Raw genomic sequence first — 21,594 nt, forward strand, 5'->3', positions numbered from 1 at the left:
GCTGAGGGCATATGGTACGTTTGAAATGCAAAAGAGGGTAAACAAGGAACAAGAAAACAGTGCGATCGTAATAAGGGTGAGAGATTTCATAGACAATGAATGACACTCGTATTATGCGATGATTATTTGTACTATCTTTTTGGGGGAGGGGAGGGGGAGTAATACTGACATAAGCCATCAGACAAAGACCGGGGTTGGGGTGAAAGTAAATTGGAGTTTGCTTCTTTCTCTACATGGAATAGGATGATAATTCATGTAACTAGTTTTAGCAATTGTATAGACGGAACGGTTGTTGTAAGGTCTGACATTTCCATGCCCAAACGATAGTATGAGTACATGCAAAAGATTAGTCTTCAGCAATGAACATTGTGGGATATTTAATGTAGGGAGTGCGCATGAGTGATTGTAAAATTGAGTTATAATAAACAAGATAAAGTAATAAAATGAAAACAAACAGAAATGTTCAAGCTGATATTGTCTGTCAAGATGCTTATTATTTCAGTTCTGTTCTTTACATAAACAAAATTAAATGCGAGGCATAGGAGACAATATGCTTTTATACCATCATAATAATATTAAAGTACATAATACATTGGAGCGGATAGTTGTTTGGGAAATGGGGGGGACTTCGACACATGACCATTTCACACAAGCTCAAGACATCGATGGCAGTTAAACTTTGCATTTCCTGCTCAAAATGCAAGGGGAAAAAAAGAAAGAACAAAACAACGAAACCAAAATAATATAAAGTTCACTTAGGCCATGGCTATGGATTATACACCTACATAGAAAACATCTATTTCAGGTCGATTTGAGGTAAAGAGAGGTATGTACAGGTCAGAATATTGACGAGAGAGTCTTGGGGCATTGCAAGCAAGTCCGTGGCCCACGTCTCTCCGGCTTCTCCCTCCCCTCGACTGGCAGGCACGGGAGAAGAACGGCTCTGTCACGGCCCCAAATGTCGCCCGTTTAGGCTATGAGTTTCGCAGGCACTGGAGAAAAGGTCAAGGCTATCTAATAACGCCTGTGACCATAGATGTTTTTAGCTTTGTTTTTGGTTGAAGATGTTATTTTGATAGCACCTGTGTAGATGATAAACATCCCAGTAGATCCGGTGACCCTAAGAGTAGAAATTGTTCGTTCATCACCAACTTGCTTCAGATGTTTGTGCCCAACGGCTGTCGCAGGAAAAGTTCGAAATAAACTCGCCTTATTATGCCTTCTTGCTCCTTTTGTTTCTCTCATCTAAAATTAATAATATCTTGGATCCACAGTGGGTGGTCATTTATCAGTGACAAAATAAAGCAGATTTCTTTGGTGAAAGAAAAGCTGTTGATTTTCTTCTAAGCACGAAATGACTATAACGATGGAAGTTGTCACCGGCGTAAGTCTTAGCGAGGATTCGGGAACATGTCAGGTTTGAGCAGCCATTGCAAAAGAAATTTTCTAGAACCAAGGATGCTCATCAACCGTCATATGTGACGTCGCAAGTGACGTAGAAGACGAGAACGGATGACGTGTCCCATCCATTATCTATCCTTCCGCCGAGTGGTCGCCTGTGTGAGCAGGATTGTACATGAAGTACTCACTGCTGTATCAACATATATCACAGATGAAGATTAGGTGGGCGTCTTTTCAAGTGCGTCACTGATACAGTGGGACCAAACGAAATGCAAATCCTTCAATAAAAAGAAGCACATGAGAGTACAAAGGGAACACGAGGTGTCCGTGGATGCCGTGGTCTAGTAACTTCTGTCCCAGAGCTGCCCCCTTTCCTCTTGCGTTTTATGTCTTGTTATTAAATACTTTGCGTCGAGTAAGCGCCAAAATAGGACGAAGGGAGAAGAAACAGCCATTCTTCAGCCAGGACTAAAGTGTGTAGTACTTTCTTAGATGAGAGTTATACGAAGTTTTTGACTTCTGGTATCGTCTTCACACCGTCACCGATCGTTCCTGGGGTTCGTGAATCCCTCGAACTCATTTTGCAGCCGGTGCTGCCAATGTCTGATCTTGGGCAATTTTGTAAATTCGTAGCAGGGCTGTCGTCGCTTTCTTTTCCGCATGCTGTAGCCCTTGAGACGCCGCCCCCGTTTGTTGAAGCCCACGTACCATCTGGGGTTGGCGGCCGACTGCAGTTTGATGCGGCCGTTGTGCGGCTCTTCCCTGAACACACATTGCAAGCTTCTGCCGTTTGTCTGTCGAAACAAGAAAAAAAATGTAATTAACACATTTCACCCAGAAAAAATTGTTTGTTTTTTTAATTCGAGTGTTTCCAGATTTATTTCATTACTACGCTTTGTTGGTAGCGTCCTTGTTTAGATTTCTTGCTGCTAATTCTGGAGAGATGTGCGCATTCAAGCCGTAAATAAAAAGCCTACATGGGTCACTGTCTGCTCTGTGCAAGCAATCACAGATTCCCCTCCCCGCCCAATCTTTACTTGGAGAATCAAATCATGATCTTTTACTTGTAACGTTCTGCAGTTGGGAAATTGGCGTAAATCATTTGCCGTCTGGGTATTCTCATCAATGCCCACCAAGCAGGAGAGCCAAGTACGACGTGAGACTTAGCACGAGATACGTTTTCCCAATTAGCAAAGCCTTATTTTACTTAAATCAAGCTATGGTAAACAGACAAAAATTGTGACAAAATTATTTATATCAGCAACTTGATGGCAGAAGCCACATACACAACCAAAACATTCGCTGACTTCAACTATTTTACAATCCACACTATACTCTATAAAACAATGGTACATGGCGGGGTGTTTGCCCTTCTGTGAACTACGGCTGACGTGGTGGGTTGTCAAAATATAAGTGCATGACGCCCTTGATTTCAATATGGCGGAAAAAAAAGTAGACAACACCCGTAAGTCATGCGTTTCCTCTGCGGTTGGGGCGGTATTTCCGCTTGGCGTTCTGCCACCCATGAGAACGATTCTTGCAAACGCACCCTACCACAATTATCAGCGTCGTTAGCAATGAAAGGGCCCGACTTCCGTTTGAAATCAACATAATGAACATATGAAAAAAGTTTTCAGTTTTTTCTTCCCCAGAATATTCGTGTCTCTTTTTCTTTTTGTTTATGAGCAAATTATGTATTTTAAAAAATCACGGACGTTTGTCTTCGTGAGAAGACGTGAAGTGTTGGCAAAGTCTGTGCGCTGGGAGAGCTGGGGGACAATAGGATCTGTGGAAGGGGTGACATTGTGAAGCTAACGGGGCGAAAACCTGGGAAAGACCAGCACTTCACGGGCAATGAGTTAGCCGTCAATGAGGAGCCTACGTACGCCACATGATGGCGATTTGATAGCTCTGGCATTGTCTACCTATGAGTTCGACCTTACGCCGACGATTGTACGATAGGCACTGGCGACAACAGACTCTAGAGAATCTCTTTCAGAATTCGGGTAAAGGCGGAGTTAAAAAACCTCCCGTCAACAGATTGGGCATATTCCATTCATATTTCATTGATATTTTCTCAAAAGCTTGCTTTATCTTTCGCCTAACGCTTTCTTTCCTGCCTTGCCTGTCTGTTATTTCGAGGCTAAATACAACCTCTTTTTTTGTCATTCACCAGCCCTCTTCCCTTCTCTGACGACATTGCAAAATCCTCACACGAAAGATTACATTTTTCTCCCGGTCCTTTCATCTTTTCACTCTGTGACTCTCCCGATCTCTCCCGCACCCTGTTAATGCCTCTTTATCATATTTTTGAGGTATGCATGCCGATTCGGATGAGCTCCTCAAAGAAGTTCCCGCCCTCGCTTCGATGATTCCCAGTCGCCTTACGCTGAGTGTCAGGGCTCGGTCAAATAACCGGGAAGGGGAGGGAAGTGGTGGTAAGAGGGTGTCTGACTCCTAATTCTGAGTGTTTTCTTGCAACGGATCCAAAATAAGTGCACCCAGCCCAAACCTCATATAATAAGGTTTAGAAAGTTTACAAAATCACTGCGTTCTATCTGTCCTACTCGCAGGCACAGGTTCAAAGAAAACATAGAACCCGTGGACCTTCAGAAAGTTAATAAAAACACAATTACATGTCACATTGTGAATAATGCAGAATAAAAAAAGTTCAACAATGGTAATGAAAACTAATCTCCTCAGAGTTAAGGTGTTCACTTTGTTTGAATATTTCATTCGCTCATTGACTGACGTGTGAACACATTCAGTGTAATTATGGTTCCCATTTTGCTGAGTAAGAGAAACAGCGCAACTTTTTGTTGGACGAAACATGTAGAACCCAGCAAGCATATAATACGAGGCTCCGGCTCGAGACAGCGGAAACGTGACGAGAAAAGAAAGGGGAGGGGGTGGAATAAAAAAAAGTATGCTAGGGAAGAAAGGAAAGTCGAGGACGACTGGCTACACGTCTGAGGGATTGTAAACAGGTTTAGGTTCGTTTGCTATCAAGTGTTTAAATGATAGACCTTGCTCTAGGAACGTGTACTAATGCAATGATAGCTGACCCTCAGTCGGCGGCTTGAATGTAATTCCCCTGTAGCGATTAGTGGGGTGGGCAAACAGTGACAGCTCGCGCCAAGCACTGTGTAGGTTAATGTGCCAGAGATGATCTTCACTGACTACCGAGTCTCAGAAAGGTATAATTATGGCACTGGTACCGGTAAAACTAACGGATAGTAGCGGTGACGCGTGAATGAAGGTACTTTGTTTCCTTCACAAACCTGAAGAAAGGGCATGAACTAATTGGTGTTTTTGTATTGTGTCACAAAATATCAAAGTATACAGTATCACATTTTATAATTCACTGTTTAAAAAAATATTATTTGATGTGAGAACAGACAATGGGAAAAATCCAGATTAAATATTTATATTTATATATTTATTAGTCATTGATTTTGCATATTCCCACAACCTCTCTCCTTTCCTTTTACACACCCCGTAAACACAGACAAAGCCTGCCGGAAACTGCAACATCCCTTTTCTGTCTTTTCCACACCCACCCCAACTTCTCGTTGCCTTTTGTTGTCGTTTTACCCTTTCGTTCTATTTATTCCATTTTGTTTTGAGGGTTTGTTGTGTCATAACTCCGTGTCATATCCGCTTTCTTCCAAAGAGGTTTTGAAAGAAAATAATTTTTAATTATTTTTTCCTGTCACGACAAGTCGCTTTAACCTTCATGGGACATGTACCCAGTGGGCATAATGCAGCATACAAAATACTCGTTACCCCCTTCGTTTCCTGTCCTACACACCAAAAATACACACTTTAACCCCTCGTACCCATAACGTAAGAGGCAACGAATCAAAGTCCTTTATTAATCAATGCAGCCACTAGGGCACGCTGACCCTTCCCCGCACTGGTGCTGAAATAGCAAAACGACCCTAATGGCTGTTTCTTCTCATAGACCACAAGATCAAATTCAAGCCAAGCCGTCTTGCGTACACTTCTGCCATGTAACAGTATAAGCAGACCACATATTTCCTTAATCAGGTCCGATCAAAGACCTGAGTGGTAATCAACAGAGCCGAAAAAGTGCTCTTTTCTATTATGGCTCGACAACTTGGCCCAATCTGATTTGTTGTGGCGTGTGCACTCGAGGTCGCAAAGTTACCCACCTCGGATTATCCGCTAAGGATTTTAACCAGATGATATCAGCTCTTGGGTTTTAAGTTCATGTGGGGCAGGTTGCTTTGTTATAACTACATTGCAACACCATACATGTAAATAACGTTTGCTGATCCATTTGTCGTTTGAAAAGGGTCCAAAAGAAATTATACTCTAGATGAATATAGACGTTCAGGAAGAATTGTTTGTGCCAGTGAGGATATGTCAACACTGTTCGAAGGTTTCCGTAAGAGTAGCAGTCTCGTGTTTTTAGCGTGGAATGGTCTACACAGTATGTATGTTTAAACGACTAGATCTATTTCTTGATTAGGCATACAAACGTCAAAAGGGGTATTAACTCAAATTGCATGGATAAAATGAAGCTTTTAATAAAATATCAATCGCATCTACCTTTCTATGGCAGGTGATATTGCTTAGTAAGTATTCCTCACATCAACGTAAAGTTGTTTTCTGAGTTCTTTCCGCTTATTCGAAAATAGAGTGTCGACCTGTCATTTATGGTTAGCATCATAAACAGATGAATAGCAAACGGGCAGTGGACATTCTAAAAGGTACAGAATCTGAAAATGAAACTAAACTTGTTTGGAAATTTAGTTCATAGAATATTTTAAACTCTTTTCATGAATCAACAAACGCATGCACTGATGTATTTGTGATAGCTATTGAAGGTTTGCTCAATGCGTTAGTGATGAAAATGAAGGAAAGGGAGCCAGGGAGACAAAGAACCAATTATAATTTTCTGTGTGTGTGTGTGTGTGTGTGTGTGTGTGTGTGTGTGTGTGTGTGTGTGTGTGTGTGTGTGTGTGTGTGTGTGTGTGTGTGTGTGTGTGTGTGTGTGTGTGTGTGTGTGTGGAAAGCCAGCTTTTTAACAATATGGTTCTCCTGTTTTGGCACTTGGCCGAGATAAAAAGAGACATTTCTGTTTTCTCGGAAAACACGAAGACACCAACAAGCACGCTTGTAGGGAAAGACTAAAAACTCGAGAGTGCCCTATAAATGACCCTCGTTTTTTTGCATCTAAAAACTTCAAATCGGTAACCCCTAAGGCTGTCCATGAATGGATTTCTTCCAGTCAGCTTCGCTCACCTATGAAAAGAACGGCAACGCACTGTTTGATCCCTACAAGAGGGCTTAATTGAGATATTCCCCCTTGAGTTCAACGTTGTGATTGTACGAGGAAGCTGCTAGCACTCTACATCCTCTACACATAGGGGACACAGAGGTGGTAACGCCAACTTCAGGGACCAACAAAGACCGGCCAGAACACCACCTGTGTTTTCCTCTTTCTTCAACCACCAATGGCAACTCGCGGCTCTGTTTGCATTGTGACCTGGAGGTTAGAAGCTATTGTTATGGGCACGTGCCTCACTGACCCTGTCGACTGCTTCAGCTACATGTAAAATTCAAGTCGAGGTAGCTCCAAGCACATTTTCCTGAAGTCTTCACTCATAGCGTTCTCGAAAAATCAGTGTTACGGATTATTTCAAGATACTGCATTACAATTGTCTATGCCCTGAAGTTTGTCTCGTGCAAAGAGGAGTCGCATCAACAGTACTCTGTACGTTTAAAAAAATGTTAGGTGAAACAGAGAATGAAGCCTATAGACGCGTCTTTGTCCGCAATCAAATTATTTCTAGACAAATCTAATATACTATTATCAAACTCGTGGTATGTTTGCTTACCTAGAAATCTGGAAATTACAGGTCAGTGTGTGTCAACTATTGATTTGACTACACATTTGTTTCCTCAATTTCAACCCTGTTTTTATCCCCAGTGGCTTTTTAAATAGCCCAAGCATCACAATTAAGTGGCAAGGTTTGAAGTTATACAAATTGCATTTGGTAGTAAGGGCAAAAAACACACCCGTTGAGACATAGACCAGTTGATGTCATGAAGACGAAAACAAGCCTGCATGTCGGTTTCAATGACGTCTTAGTCACCAACAGTGGTCAGATAAAAAAGGTTACTACTTTTTAGATACATTTTCCTCGCTCAACACTTTTGAAATGGTACAAAAATAAGAAGATTGTCAGCGGCAGCTTCAACTCACGATGGGCCACCATAAAGCTTTTGTTACGGTCTTTTCCTCTCATGTTTTTGAGCTCCATATTCACTCTAGATCAAACAGAATCGAAGCAAGTAGAAAGTGAAAGAAGAAAATCTGCTTGCTAGTCTTTGCCCGCTTTTGATTTCCATTCAAGTCGAGATTGAATAAACATAAATTGAATAGTATGCTCATTCCACGCCCAAATGCTCCTCCTTTGACATGCTCGGCTCACCAAGAAGGAGATTTCACGCATAAACGAATCCACAGAGAGCAGGCCAGTCGGTAATCTTGTATAAAATTTGTGAATCAGCGGCAGCGACATGCACTGACTGCTTTCGTGGATGTGTAGGCGGGAGAAAGCCTGGGGTCGTGTTCGGAGTTTTGTGTGGGTGTGTGTGGGGGGGGGGGGGGGGGGGAGGGGGGAGTATTCTATTTTTTAAATATTTTTTTTATGCACTTGATGTTAATGAAATTCTTAATGGGATAATTAATTGAGAGTCAGGCATATTAAATCAAAAAGGAATGTTGTTCTCATTGAAGAATGTGTCATTATTTTTTCCAGTAAAGGATTAGCGCAATCGTTCTGTGTCGTTTTAATGGTTCTGAAACATGGAGAGTGCTGCGTTTGAGTCAAATCTGAAGCAGTATGGGCATGAAGGAGCTGCTTAGCGGAGTGAAGACCTTGTGAAGGAAAGGGAAAAATTAAAATTAAAATGTGAGGTATCGTATATCTAGAACAACACAAACACAAGAAGAAAAACAACCAGACAGTACATCAGGAACGTTGTCACTCCTGTAAACTGGGACACAGGCCAGATGCATAATTTGATGACTTCAAAATGTGATCATTACATACTTTCTTACAGTGCCTGACTTAAAATTAACCAAGAACTGAAAAGCAGGGATGTTCTCAATGATTTAACATTAAAATTTTATTGCAGAACTCTAGACAACCCAGTCATAGAGTAATACTTGTGATGTATTTTCGGGAGGGTAATTGCTGTGGCAGAGGTGTTGAATCCAACATAAAACTTAATGGCGCCACCCAGTGGCTCTGTCTGGATTCTTCACGCGTGCTAGTGCATAACTTAAGCTAAGTTCATTGATGCTGCCATTAGCGAACACTCAATTTCGTGTTGTAAGTCAGATAGTAAATTACGACAGTCATTAAAATTCCCACCATGAACATTAAAACGCCTTGCAACAAGGACACGTCAGTTGTGTTTAATGGTGTTTAATGGTGGACACACATAGTTTTTCCAAAGTTCATCTTTAAGTGAGTATCAAAATGGAGTACTAACTACTCGTTTTATTGCCACTGAAAAGATCATAAAGATCTGAGTTAATTTCTCGTCTCTCTCATAAAACAAAGATGGCAATGCCTCGGCCCAGATCTCTTCAACAAACATTAAAGGTTAACTTATATCAAATGAATGGTATCGGAACTAGAGTCTGATTATGAACGATAACATTTTGACATGACAATAGTGTGTTAGATTTCGATAATATCTGGTTGAGTTGTCACAACGACAGTACACAGAACCCGAGTAGCTTAACTTCCTCCTGAAACCATAAGGAAAGTTCAGAAAAGCAGAATTAATGTTCCATCTTTGACTCCCTATCGTGTCCTCTAAATGTTGTTCAAGATTTTTCATACGCTTCTTTCTTCTCGTATCGGGGGAAGACTGGCCATCAAATAACTCATAAAACTCCTCTTCACACAGACAGGATAGAAAAAGACCCCGCCAAAACCTGATTGTTCTGACTAAGAAGAGCCTTCACAAACGTATTTCCCTTTCTGACGAGACACGTACACTGAGGTGGAAAAGATTTTTTTCTCTCGTGGTGCATTATGTGAATACTACTTTTTTAAACTCCTGCGCACTGTGTGCTCTCCTGAAGCCCTGAATATATATATATATATATATATATATATATATATATATATATATATATATATATATATATATATATATATATACAGAGTGTGTGTGTGTGTTTGTGTGTGTGTGTGTGTGTGTGAGAGAGAGAGAGAGAGAGAGAGAGAGAGAGAGAGAGAGAGAGAGAGAGAGAGAGAGAGAGAGAGAGAGAGAGAGAGAGAGAGAGATTATAATATGTATGAGTGTATGGGTGTGTGTTTATTGAATGGGCGAGATCGGGCTAAGGTCGCTGCAACGCGGCAGCGACTTCTAGTCGTCTCTAAAGAAATTTGTCAACCGTTGGAGAACGAAGCTCTTCATGGGCAAGCAGGACCGCACTGATACGAGGACGTCCATTGTTGGAAGCAAAGCAAGATATTTCACAGGAGTTCGCACACAGGGCTGACTGCGCCCCCTTTACGGGCCCCAGCGTGTGGTAAAATGGCATCTTCTTCCCATACCGTTGCCCATGTATGTCGACTGTGTGATAGATAATCTGACACATTCCTTTATTTTATTTACACTGCTCATTCATTCATTCATTCATTCATTCATTCATTCATTCATTCATTCATTCATTCATTCATTCATTCATTCATGCATGCAACCATTCATTCATTCAGTTTGCATAGAGCTGTGTAGTTTCCAGGGTTACAGGACGTCGAACTGTTGTTGATCAGTACAACCTGTTTCCCAGCAACAGGGCGCAAACTGCATAGTACATTTTTAGTAACGTATCTATTTCTTTTTTTTTTCAGAGAAGAGCTTCTTTTTGATAAAATGCATACTTATCAAAAGCCAAAATTGGTCTGAGTTAGTAATGTTTTAAAGAATTTTTAAAAACCTAGCCAGGTTTTGAAAAGGATTTTCTTTTCCAGTACCTATATAATAATATGTAAGTAGGGGGAGGCTTGTGTAAAGTTTGTGAAAATAATTTTGATATGTTTATTTATTGTACTCAGTTCTTTTGGGAGAGGACAAAGGTAAACAAGCCCCAGACTGCAGTCTCTGAAAGCTTCTTCTAATACAAACAATAATGACCGCAAAAAATTACTATATTATTATTTATTGTACAATTCGTATTGAACCATGGAAATAAAAGCAAACCTAAAACAGCATTGTTCGCCCTTTCCTATACGTACAGGCAATTTAAAACGACGGAGGTAACGGGTTAGGGAAGGGTGTTTTTGTTTGCGCATGTTGTTGGGGATTTTTTTAGGGGTGGGGAAGGGGCGCAGGTCAAATCAGGGCCGGCAAAAGGAACAAAGGGAAATTGCTGTGTCTGTGTGGGGAAGAGGAAGTGCACGTCTGTCGCAAAGGGTCAGCAAAAGCTATCTGCTTAACTATATCAGAACGTGACTTACAAATAATGAAGAAAGATTAAGAAAGCATGTGAGATATGCGTCCGGGGGGGGGGGGTAATAATACCCCTGTAGACAAGAACCACGCTGAGAGAAAGGTAAACGTATGAGTACGATAAGGAGGGGAAAACAGCCATAATGACTGTGATCTATTTTTACCAAGAAAGCAGCTTTTTTTTAGGGGAGGGGGGGTGTGAGGAAAGGCCGATTGTAGTGTCACAAAAAGACGAATAGACCCCTGTGTCAGATTCTATCCTGATACCAATAGCTAATCGTTCTGTCCGGTTTATTGTTTCCTACTGACACGATCATGCTTAATATTTTACGCGTAATTGTAGATATTTTATACACACATAAACACAATTTAGATCATTTAGTAGGCGGTCATCATGATTGCAGCACTACGCCAGGCAATAAGAGTCATGTTGGTCCGCTAATGTCAGACGTGGGTCTCCCCAAAACAAAAAACAAAAAAACAAAAAAACCCCACTAGATGTAGACGTCCTTCCCCGTGCCATCCCCTTATACAAACACAGATGCGCGCGCGTGCGCGCACACACGAATTCACACACACACGCACGCTTAACAAGAACTAGCCCTTTAACGGCTTTTCCGCATTCTTAATATGCTTTCTTCACACCTCCGTGCCGTACGCGTAACGAGGATCCTATGACAACAGGCCGTGATGATACTTGCACATATAGTAATATATTCAAGCATACACGGATGAACTAGTATGCAAACACAAGCCCACGTATATAGTATAATGTATCAGGGCGTGCGTGAGTGTGTATACGTGAGTGAGTGTGCAGGCGTGCTCGGGCGAGTGCACAGCGCTGTCTGTCTGTGTGTGCGATTTCAACAGTTAATTCATCGTGCATTCTGTATAAGCCCTACTATCACTTCTGTATTCTCTCAATGCTTTATTAAGATGCACTTTTGCCCGTTCGTTGGCTAGATCTAAAGACCCCCCACACGGTTCAGGGATGAAACTGAGAGACGGAAATAAATATTAAAAAATAAGGTAATAAAATGGGCATTTGGGGATGAATGATCCCTTCATGACGAGCGTGTAAAAACATGAGACAAGTTGAGCGTGGCCCAAGAGAAAGTACTGTAAAAATAAGGTAGCGTCATGCCTGCAGACGACAATTGTTATGCCCCACTATTCCTATACAGGCATAAACAAGGAAGGCTATGTAAAACAAAGTGGATACAGGCTTTGGGTTGTATAGTATTCCATTCAGGATTATCCATCACGTGAACATTATGAGGATCTATGCTTGCAACTCGCCTCGTCTTGGGGCCAACGGAAAAAAAAGAATAGTATTATGCTCTCCTCCTCGTCGTTGTTGTCGTCGTTCTCGTCATTTTTTACCTCCTCCTTCCTTGACACTGTGTGATGATAAAATACACACGACTGTGCGGCATTTGAAAGTTTGTCTCGTTAGAAGAAATTAGCAAGTATACAAGATTTCCGATAAACGGACAGTAAACTGTATCTCATCCGAACGAAATTCTCCCACTCCACAGGTGCCCCCCCCCCCCCCCCCCCCCCAATTGTATGATCAAAAGGCAGTTTGTTTGAACAACGTTTAAAGAAACAAATAATGTATATTTGTAATATAAGAACATGTATTATTTGTTTGCTACTTTCAGGAGAGGTACATCTTTGCTTTACCATAACACACCCATGATCTTTCAAGCTTTTTACTTATCTCACTGGCTGCAAACGCCCCAACAAACAAAGAAACAAAACGAACTAACAGAGAGTTAACATAACTGGCAAAGTGATAGCCCACTGGAATTGTCGTAATCCCTGACCTCATCTGGACTGTGACAAGGAATACACATTCCCAGATTCCCCTCATGACCCCAGCGTGAACGTTTGTCACCTTTCCGCTCCCTTCGGAGTAAACAAATGTCACCCTCCTTCTTCCGTCTTCTGCCCCACCTCGCTCCCAGCCTTCTCCAAAAACAACATACACCGAGACTACCATTCTACAGCCAATTTCGCCCCAAGAATTTTTTTTTAATCCTCCCATCTCAAATGACCCCTAAGACACCTAGAATCTGCCTATTTTCTACCGTCTTGTACTAAGCCGACAGTAACAGCAAAGATACATTTCAGTGGATTTAACGTAACTCTCGCTATCACACCACGCTGTTTTTCTTACATCTCTTATTGTTTTTCTTTTTTAGCCTACCATTGGCATTCCAGTGCCAACATCCAACTTATATCCAGGGCACCACTGATTTCGCACATCTTCCACCCTGAAAGTAGCATACAAAGAAACTCCCATTTTGAACTTATAATGTCCTTCCTTTTAATTTTTTTCTGTTTGTCCCGTTCTCACTTGCAGTCTTTTTCATTTATCTCTTGAACTAAAGGCGCGTTCCTTTACCCCTTGCACCCACCTGCCTCCAACTCCTCTAATCCGAAAACAAATTGTCCCATGCATTCCTTCTCACAAAAACTGTCCTATCAGCATTACTCCTTTCTCTTCCACCTATTGTCTCCGAAAAACCCGATTCGGGGATTTCAGAGCATTTAATCCTTAGTATATTCTCCTTGCATTAAGCCCAAGCATCTGTTCGCTTGACTTGAAGACAACGGAGACCCAAACAGCTTCTTGTTTCTCCATTGCAAGGCGAGATTTCTCGAGCTTTGTGTTTTGTCTACACCGGCCCCGTGTCTTAGTTATCACCGCTCAAGTTTCAACATCGAAGGCCCGGTCTCCCAACAATTTGTCAAGCGCCTCGCGGTCACCTCTCGCCACGCGCAAGGGAAGACCTGGCTTATCTTTTCTTGTTGGGACTGGTCAAGACAAGTCTATCTCGTACAGGACTTAGCATTTCCCTTGTGCAGTTGGCACATAAAACCTGCTGAAAAAAAAATATTTCATCCCAAACTCTAACTTGGCAAGACAGCAAGAGGCAAAAATAGCTTTGTATCCCTATATAGAAATCTAAGCGACAACTTCAGACATCCTGACGATGTTTCATTACTCTTTTAGTTCCTATCCTTGTTTTAGGACAATACAAATCTGAGATGTAGTTAAGACTCGCCTATGGTTGAAATTTATTAACTAACAACTGGAAAAACCTGACTTATGCAATAAACAATTTTAATCTCAATGTCTCAAATTAATAATTGCTATTCAATTCAAATCTGGTTGTGTAAACACGCGTCAGATTTAGATCTTGGGGGAGAGATTTGAGCAAGATCAAATGACAAACAAACCTCCGCCAATCACTGTTTTAGAAACAAACAACAGCGTCTCTTCCCAGAAAGGCACAAGCTTTTTCCTTTTATTGATTGTGTTTAATCTAAGACGTATAGATGGCCAAAGCTTGCCTTCCATGATTGGATTCGTTTTCAAACTACCAATTATCGTGTTATTCGCTTGCGTCTCTGTGTTTCTTTTCATTGATTTTTAAAACAGGGAAACAATAAAACCGCTAAAATATATTTTAAAAAAAACAAAACAACCACCACTGCAACGATAAGCTCAAAATACATTCTGCCATATGAGGGGGTGTATGTAGTCTAAACCATCAAACTGTACTTGGCAGTTTCGCATGATGAAATCTTCTCTGTCTAATCTTTCAACATCGTGATGTAAAACAGCACTCTCCCCATTTTTCTCGGAGCTTGAGGCTTGTATCCGTAACCAGACACCTACGTCGAGCGTCTCTGTAAACCCGAGTGGCAATTTCGATGCTTTCGGGCTATGATTTATATCGTTGGACACTTTCATGACTTTGCAGGGGTATAGCATCTCACAGTTTGTTCCATTGTTGGTTACAATTTACAGACATTACTGAACAGAGAGAAAAGTGCATGCTTTGAGAATCACGCATGCGCCAAACTAAGTGTGTGGCATGTGAAATTTGAAGCAGTTTTTGGTAACAGGTTACATGCAGCAAGGTACCGTAAGCCCTTTAGAAGATTTTAATGATTTATAGAACGAGGAGAAGAACGAGTAAAAAGTTCGGATTCGGATAATAATATTGTGCTGTTGGATAAAATTAGTTTTGTTTTCCTTTTTGTTTGTTTTGACAGCAGTTTTACAAGTTTGTTTGAGCCACACTATTATTTTGCACGATGACTGATTGCTTCACAGAATGGATATCTAAAACATTAGCTATCGTCACGGCTTTTTTAACAACACGCCAAACGAAGCCTGTTGCAATGAGCAAATACATTACAGGAAGTGACGTGTTACCGCCATTACATTTAAAGTCGGGAGTGTGCTGCTAAAACGAAAAATGTTTAAGGTAGGTTTGTACAACGAAAATCTGAATAAAACGTGTAGAAGCGTGCCTGGTACTGTGCTGGTTGCTCCTGCTGAGTGTCCGTCTGTATTTTCGGTTTCAACCTTTGTGTAACATCCATTTCATTCTGAAGTGCGTGTTCTGTCCGGAGGGTGACTAAGGGCTATTCGGGGACTAGAAGGTTATAACAGAATAGTTGTTGAACGGGTTTGATACTTTTGCTACAACGGTCGCAAAAGACTGTTACTCTGAAAATACAACTTTTGGCGCAGTTATGAGGACTGAACAAATGATTGGTCCGTCTCTTTTAGAAAGGCCCAGAAAGACAGACAGACAGACAGACAGACAGACAGACAGACAGACAGACAGACAGACAGACAGACAGACAGACAGACAGACAGACAGACAGACAATGTCTATCAAAGCACATATGGCCTGTGTGGAAAGGTAGTGGGGAGGGGAAGGGATTGGCTGGTTTGGCAATCAGAGCCCAAATATTCTGAGATTTTTCAAACAATAGCCGAAAAGAAATGCTTCAAATTGTAAACTTTTCTTTAAAGAGAGAGACACAAACGCGCAACACCTAAAAAGGTAAGATGTCTTCGTGTCTACCTAGAAAAAATACGCAAAATGGTAACATTTGAAGTAGAAAATTTCAAATGCGAACTTTTGCTGAGTTTGCCGGAACATGTTCTGCTTAATGGTTGTGTTGAATAGATCGGCCCTGAATTCCGCTTCCTAAAGTTCAAAAGCGCCTGCGTCCTGTAGTTTGAGTGATGCGTCTGAGGGCAGTTCTCGCCCAGTCTTATCATCGCATTCGTGCTTTCAAAGTATAGTCCGCCTGTTTCAAGCCATCTTTGTCCTACAATAGTTGCCATGGCGTTCACCGTCTGAATTAATAATGGCGCTCACACAGGAAACGCTTTACCCCCGGCCGACACGATATATTAGTCTCCGACCCGCCCACCTTTTCAATGTTCCTGGGGAGAAAAGACTACAAGTTTCGTAGTTTACTCCCTCTTACACGAAAACTTGAAGTGTTGAGGTGTGAACATCGCTCTTTACGACTCCCGCTCACCTTTCTGTCTTTTGTCATTAAATTCCAAAGTGCTAAGAATTGCACTACGCTGATTGCCTCTTACGATCATCATTGAACTCTCTCATTGCCACCGGGATAAATGTTCACATAAAGACCATCTGTGCTTGAGGATCCCGCAAAACACTTCTCCTTTTACGGGCCATGCCCTCTGGATAAAAGACCTCAATACTAAACACTGCCATCTTCTGAATCATGAAACATAACGAAACTTGCTCTCAAGAATACGACGCGTCTAATGGAAAACGTATAAATAAATCGTACTCCGAGACAAAAGCGAAAATAGAGCATCCGAATAGCTGTTTGCCGGGATTTTTTTTTTTTTTTCACATTTGAAAAATCCTACCTTGTAACATTGACAGACAGAAAAGCAAAGAAAAGAAGACCGTGTAATTGTGAGTGACACGTGAATAGGTAAAGATAAGCACACGGGATTCCAAATGTGGGCTCGCTATTCTGTCTAGTTGTGGAGGTCATCCAGTCAGGCAGTCACGCGCTGACAGCCTCCTGGTATTCTCTCTCACTACATGGCGAACAATAGATAAGATTGGACGATCGGTGTGGCTTACAGCAAACTATGCAGGCATCATAATACTTTATGCTTTTAAAAGAGTGATTCCTTTCATGGACAGCAGACAGGATTATTATTTTTAAAGCAGGGGTGTGACAAAGAACATAAAATGGTTGGTAGTAAACATATCGACCAGGTGCATGATTATTAGCGGCAACCAGCAACAAACATTACTAGGACAGGAGACACAGACTTACAAGGTGATTGGCCTAACCTGCAATACAAAAGATAAACTAAAGCTTTAGTCCTCCACTTTCCCCACAAAAGGGGGAAGCGTGTTGTAGCGTATTGTAAAGAGAGGAACACCACGTCGAAAACGTATCACTTATCAGTGCAAAGAAAATTAGCCCACAGAACAATGTTGGTAGCCCGTCAAGAGAAAAATGTAGTACATTTCCATTAGTACTTACCCTTGATATAAGTCGTCCCCGACGACTGAAGCAAAGATACTTCTTGAAAATGCGTGCTTTTATCCGTACTCTTCCACCTCCGTGAGGGTCTGATTCGAACAGAAAATCAGCTGCGGAAGAGGAAAGATGGAAGAAATCAAAATTATGGCCAACTCCACTCACATGGCATGTCAGAAGCTCACTGAGTGTCATGCAGGGTTATGGTTCGAATAATAAATCAGGCGATCTTGATCTTAATCAAGCCTATTAGAAAGTTTCCAAAGCTCTCCACATACTTGGTTCAGTCCTTTTGGAGATGGATGTTGAATTTTGGGGTCCTGCCTCTTTATTATCCCTATAGCGTATAAAGGGGTATTAATTATTCACATAACAATCTATACTCGTACAGTGCAGTTTCTGGTTTTGTTTTGGTGATAATGAAGTGGTAAATCATGACGTAGCGTATTACCAGTTTGAAGGTTTTCCAAACATTGTGTATACTAGTAAATGCTGAAGAGAGCTCAAACAAATATTGAAATGTCAGATTATATTTTTAAACAGTAAAAAAAAACCCTGCATTTTCTCTAATCAGCATATACATAAGTATATGCGCGTTAAGAAAAGTATAATTGCAAAGGGCATATTTTCATAATAAACCTAGCTCAGCCTCAACCCAAACCGGTTACTTTCTACATAGTTACTATAATCTAGAGGCAGACAATAACCTCAATCTTGTTTTAACAATGTGCATGCTTTTCGTCTTGTTTCAATAGGATTGGTACATTCAAGGGAGGGGCTTAATAAGAGAGGGAAGGGAGATCGAGGTGCATTGGGTAGTGCGGGGTGGGGTGGGGGGGGGGGTGCTGACTTCGTAAATGCCACCTCTCTCATGTATACGTTTGACTACGTGATCACCTTGTTATAGAAGCACATCAAGCTTACTGATCTAATAATGTGCATAACAGGAATGTAATTAAAAACAAATGCCTCATTAATGAATCAATGTTTATGGAAGCCGACTGTATTGTTTTGACGGTGACGTCAATGTGTGACTGCAGACAAGGAAGATCGAAGGGTCAACATGAAAAGAATGAAAACGGGGCGCCTCTAGTCTAGTCAAAACTTTTGAGGGTGACTTTTTCCTGACCTGTAAAGGGGAACTAGATTCCTGAAACGGGAACTTATTGTAAAGTACCACAAGAAACTTAAAGAACGAGACGAGCACCATAATATACAATATTAAAAATCTCATCTTTTGATGCCAAGATAAAATTAAAAGCCCAAAAGGTGCACAAAGGAGCTAATGAGCAAAGAACATACTGAAAACAACGGCAACTTTAATAGCACAGACTTTACCTTCAAAGTAAAAATTAATATATTTCCTGTGCATTACTCAACACTAGATATATTCTTTTTATTGCAATACCATGCCATAAATGAGTCAATAACAAAGCTCCATCACGTCTTAGTGATCTCATCCAGATTTATTTTCCATCTAGATCACTAAGATCAGGCGATCAGTATCTTTTCAGAGTTCCCAGAAAAGAAGGTAAAAATTAGCGGAAAGATCGTTTGCCCACATTGATCCATCAGTTTGGAACTCTCTTCCCCAACGCTTGAAACATACATCTGAGCCTAAATTTAAAATATCTTTAAAGATGCATTTAATAAAACCATATTTATATCAGTAGATTCATGTTCAGTACAATGTTATGTAAACGACTATTTATCCATTTATGTATTTTGCGAATTGCATTGGGTATATTATTTTATTATGTATTTGTATGTGCTCATTTCTTAACAATGTGTTAGCGTACGCGTGTGATAGGCAAGTAGATGTGTGTGTGTGTATATGTGTGTGTGTGTGTGTGTGTGTGTGTGTGTGTGTGTGTGCGTGTGTGTGTGTGCGTGTGTGTGGCGTGCATGTTGTTGGCGTGTAATGTGTGCGTGAGTGTGTGTGTTTGTGTGTGTGTGTGTTTGTGTGTATATGTGAGTATGCTTGTGTAAATAAAGTTTGTACATATATTTATGTAAAGCACCAAGAGTGGGCGTTATAGAAATGATCTACATTATTTCTATTATTAAGGCTGATGAAGTCTGAAAGATGTTTTCGTAAACTAATACACGCATTCGAAATCAGTTGACATGGCGCTGACAGCGCAACACTAGCATGGCGCTGGGTCTCATTGCCCGATAATATTAATGTCTTGAACAAACATGCCAGCAATCACGTTGCTAGTGACCAAGCTACTGGACTGTCTCCTGTCTGTCCACACTTCATTAATCTAACCACAATTTGGACTACTGTTCGGCCTCCTCAATTTGCCCACAATATTAACGAGCTTGACGACAGTCTTCTCACCCCAAGGCGTGGAAAATCCTCTCTTGTTTTGGGATAGTACCGCTGACTAAACCTGCCACGCCGGCTCTGAGGGGACTCATAGCATAACAAAACGGGATTTACTTTCGTAATGCCATTTAGATTTTCTCTCTCTTTCGTGGCTTTTTGTAAGGACTTACTTCTGCCTTCTTGTATGGGGTCCTCGTGAGCGATTATGATTGCCAGTAAGTTGCAGTGGGAAGTCCAGACAAGTCCTTCTCAGCCATTCCCCGGCACTTGAGGTAAAACTCGCATGAGCTTTGCCAGATTATCCCCCCCTTGTCTGAGAATGACGTTTGCGTGGTCTATCCACTTGGTGTGGATAACTCAAGTTTTGCAGTCAAAAGCCCTGAGCTTTATCGGGGAACGGGCAGGGGGAAAGGAATGAAATTCCGAAAATTGCATTGCCTTATTAACTCCACCGTTGGTCTATGGTACTCTTGAACCCCAGACACAGATTAACTTATTACTGTATGATAATTGTAAGTCACTTAACAATACATTGGCCTTTCGCCTTCGTGGTCACAGTATTGGAAATGACAGGGTGACACTGAATTAAGAGGCACTCGGGTTCAGCGCTGCTTTTATTTTTTAGCTGCAGTTTATTCAGCACAACGGACATGTATCCCCAGGAATAAATTAGGATACCAGAAATACTAAAAACAAATGTAAGGAGTAGACGTTACATCAAAGTGCCTTCCAACCGCATGCTGTACGGAAGCAGTCAGTTTGCGATCTGAAGGCTGGTGTTAATGTGCAAGATGAATTGCAAGACGTTTTTTTAAAAGAAAACTACTAGTGAGAACTTGATCTAAAAGTTACAGAGATATGAAATGAAAAGATAGTTTAAAGAAGGCTATAAACAACAAAAAGAAATAAGTTCGTACGGGTGAGAGAATAATGCAAATAGGCGGATAGACAAAATAAAAAAGATTTTTTTTATAAAAGTAAATCTGAAGGCAACGGAGTTTTGGCTAAGTTTTTCTTTCATTATTATGCTTACTTGTCTCAAAGTAGTAGTAAGATTCGGTTGGTTGAGAGAACCATAACTACAAAGAATAAAACGCTAGGAAAACAGAGGGAGATCAGTTTTATTACCGCTCGGCTTTGCCCTTCCCATCCCCCCCTCACCCCCACCCAACAAGTGGCCTGGGCTCGGGGATGTGATTTACACAGCAGTACTTAGAAAGTACTTTTGCAACAGACTGCAGTGAGACGAAATTAATACTGCTTTGATAAAAAGCTGTAAACCCAATACTCGAGACGGTGCAAAAACATATCCTGGTGGGATGGGAGACGCAGGAAAATGTTTATTGTACAAAAAAACAACAAACAGCAACAAAGTGCTGAGACAGGAACATGATTCGAAGTCAAAATTAGAGGAACAGACGCTGAAGCTACACACACAGCTGCTCATGATGAAAACAAACCAAGGTTTGAAGGGGAAAGGATTGTATTTTGTACCCGATGCCACTCATGGTAAAGCCTCTGGCGTTATCCAACCCATCCTGCAGGTAAGACCGTGCCCAGCTTATCCGCATGGGGCAGGGATAAAATTCTTAATGTCTGTAACTGTGACTTCATTTCTAAGGTGTCTCGGTAACGGTTCGCTACACACAGAAGCACACCTGTATTCTTTTTACTTAGGCTTTTCACGTCTGGTTGTTTATCTCACATAGACCTGAGACATTCTCATTCTGAGGGCAAGAAACATAATGTATGGTACGCTCCTTGGATCGCAGTGTCATGCTCGAATTCTGCACAAAGTTTCTTACACATAAACTGTTCTGCCAGTATAAAGTCTTGTATATTGAAACCATGGAAAGTTTGCCTTCTACCGTGATCTCACAAAACCACAAAACAGCAGTAAAATTATAAACCAGAGTGACAGTGTTATACGTATACAGAGACAAAAACACGAAAACACACACAACACACACACACACACACACACACACACACACACT

The 21,594-nt window shown here is 41.2% G+C and overlaps 1 protein-coding gene across 1 annotated transcript in view; it reads right to left on the reverse strand.

Moving 5' to 3' along the window:
• Positions 1-474: 474 nt before the first annotated feature.
• LOC101855084 (fibroblast growth factor 8) overlaps positions 475-21,594 on the reverse strand; it is a gene marked incomplete in the record, with an annotated part of 60,246 nt that continues 39,126 nt past the window's right edge. The window contains 2 exon segments of the mRNA XM_005093419.3: positions 475-2,195; positions 17,269-17,378. Of these exon segments, the coding sequence (XP_005093476.2) occupies positions 1,941-2,195; positions 17,269-17,378 (365 nt within the window).

Source organism: Aplysia californica, unplaced genomic scaffold (assembly GCF_000002075.1).
Source record: "Aplysia californica isolate F4 #8 unplaced genomic scaffold, AplCal3.0 scaffold00063, whole genome shotgun sequence".
Classification (NCBI taxonomy): domain Eukaryota; kingdom Metazoa; phylum Mollusca; class Gastropoda; order Aplysiida; family Aplysiidae; genus Aplysia; species Aplysia californica.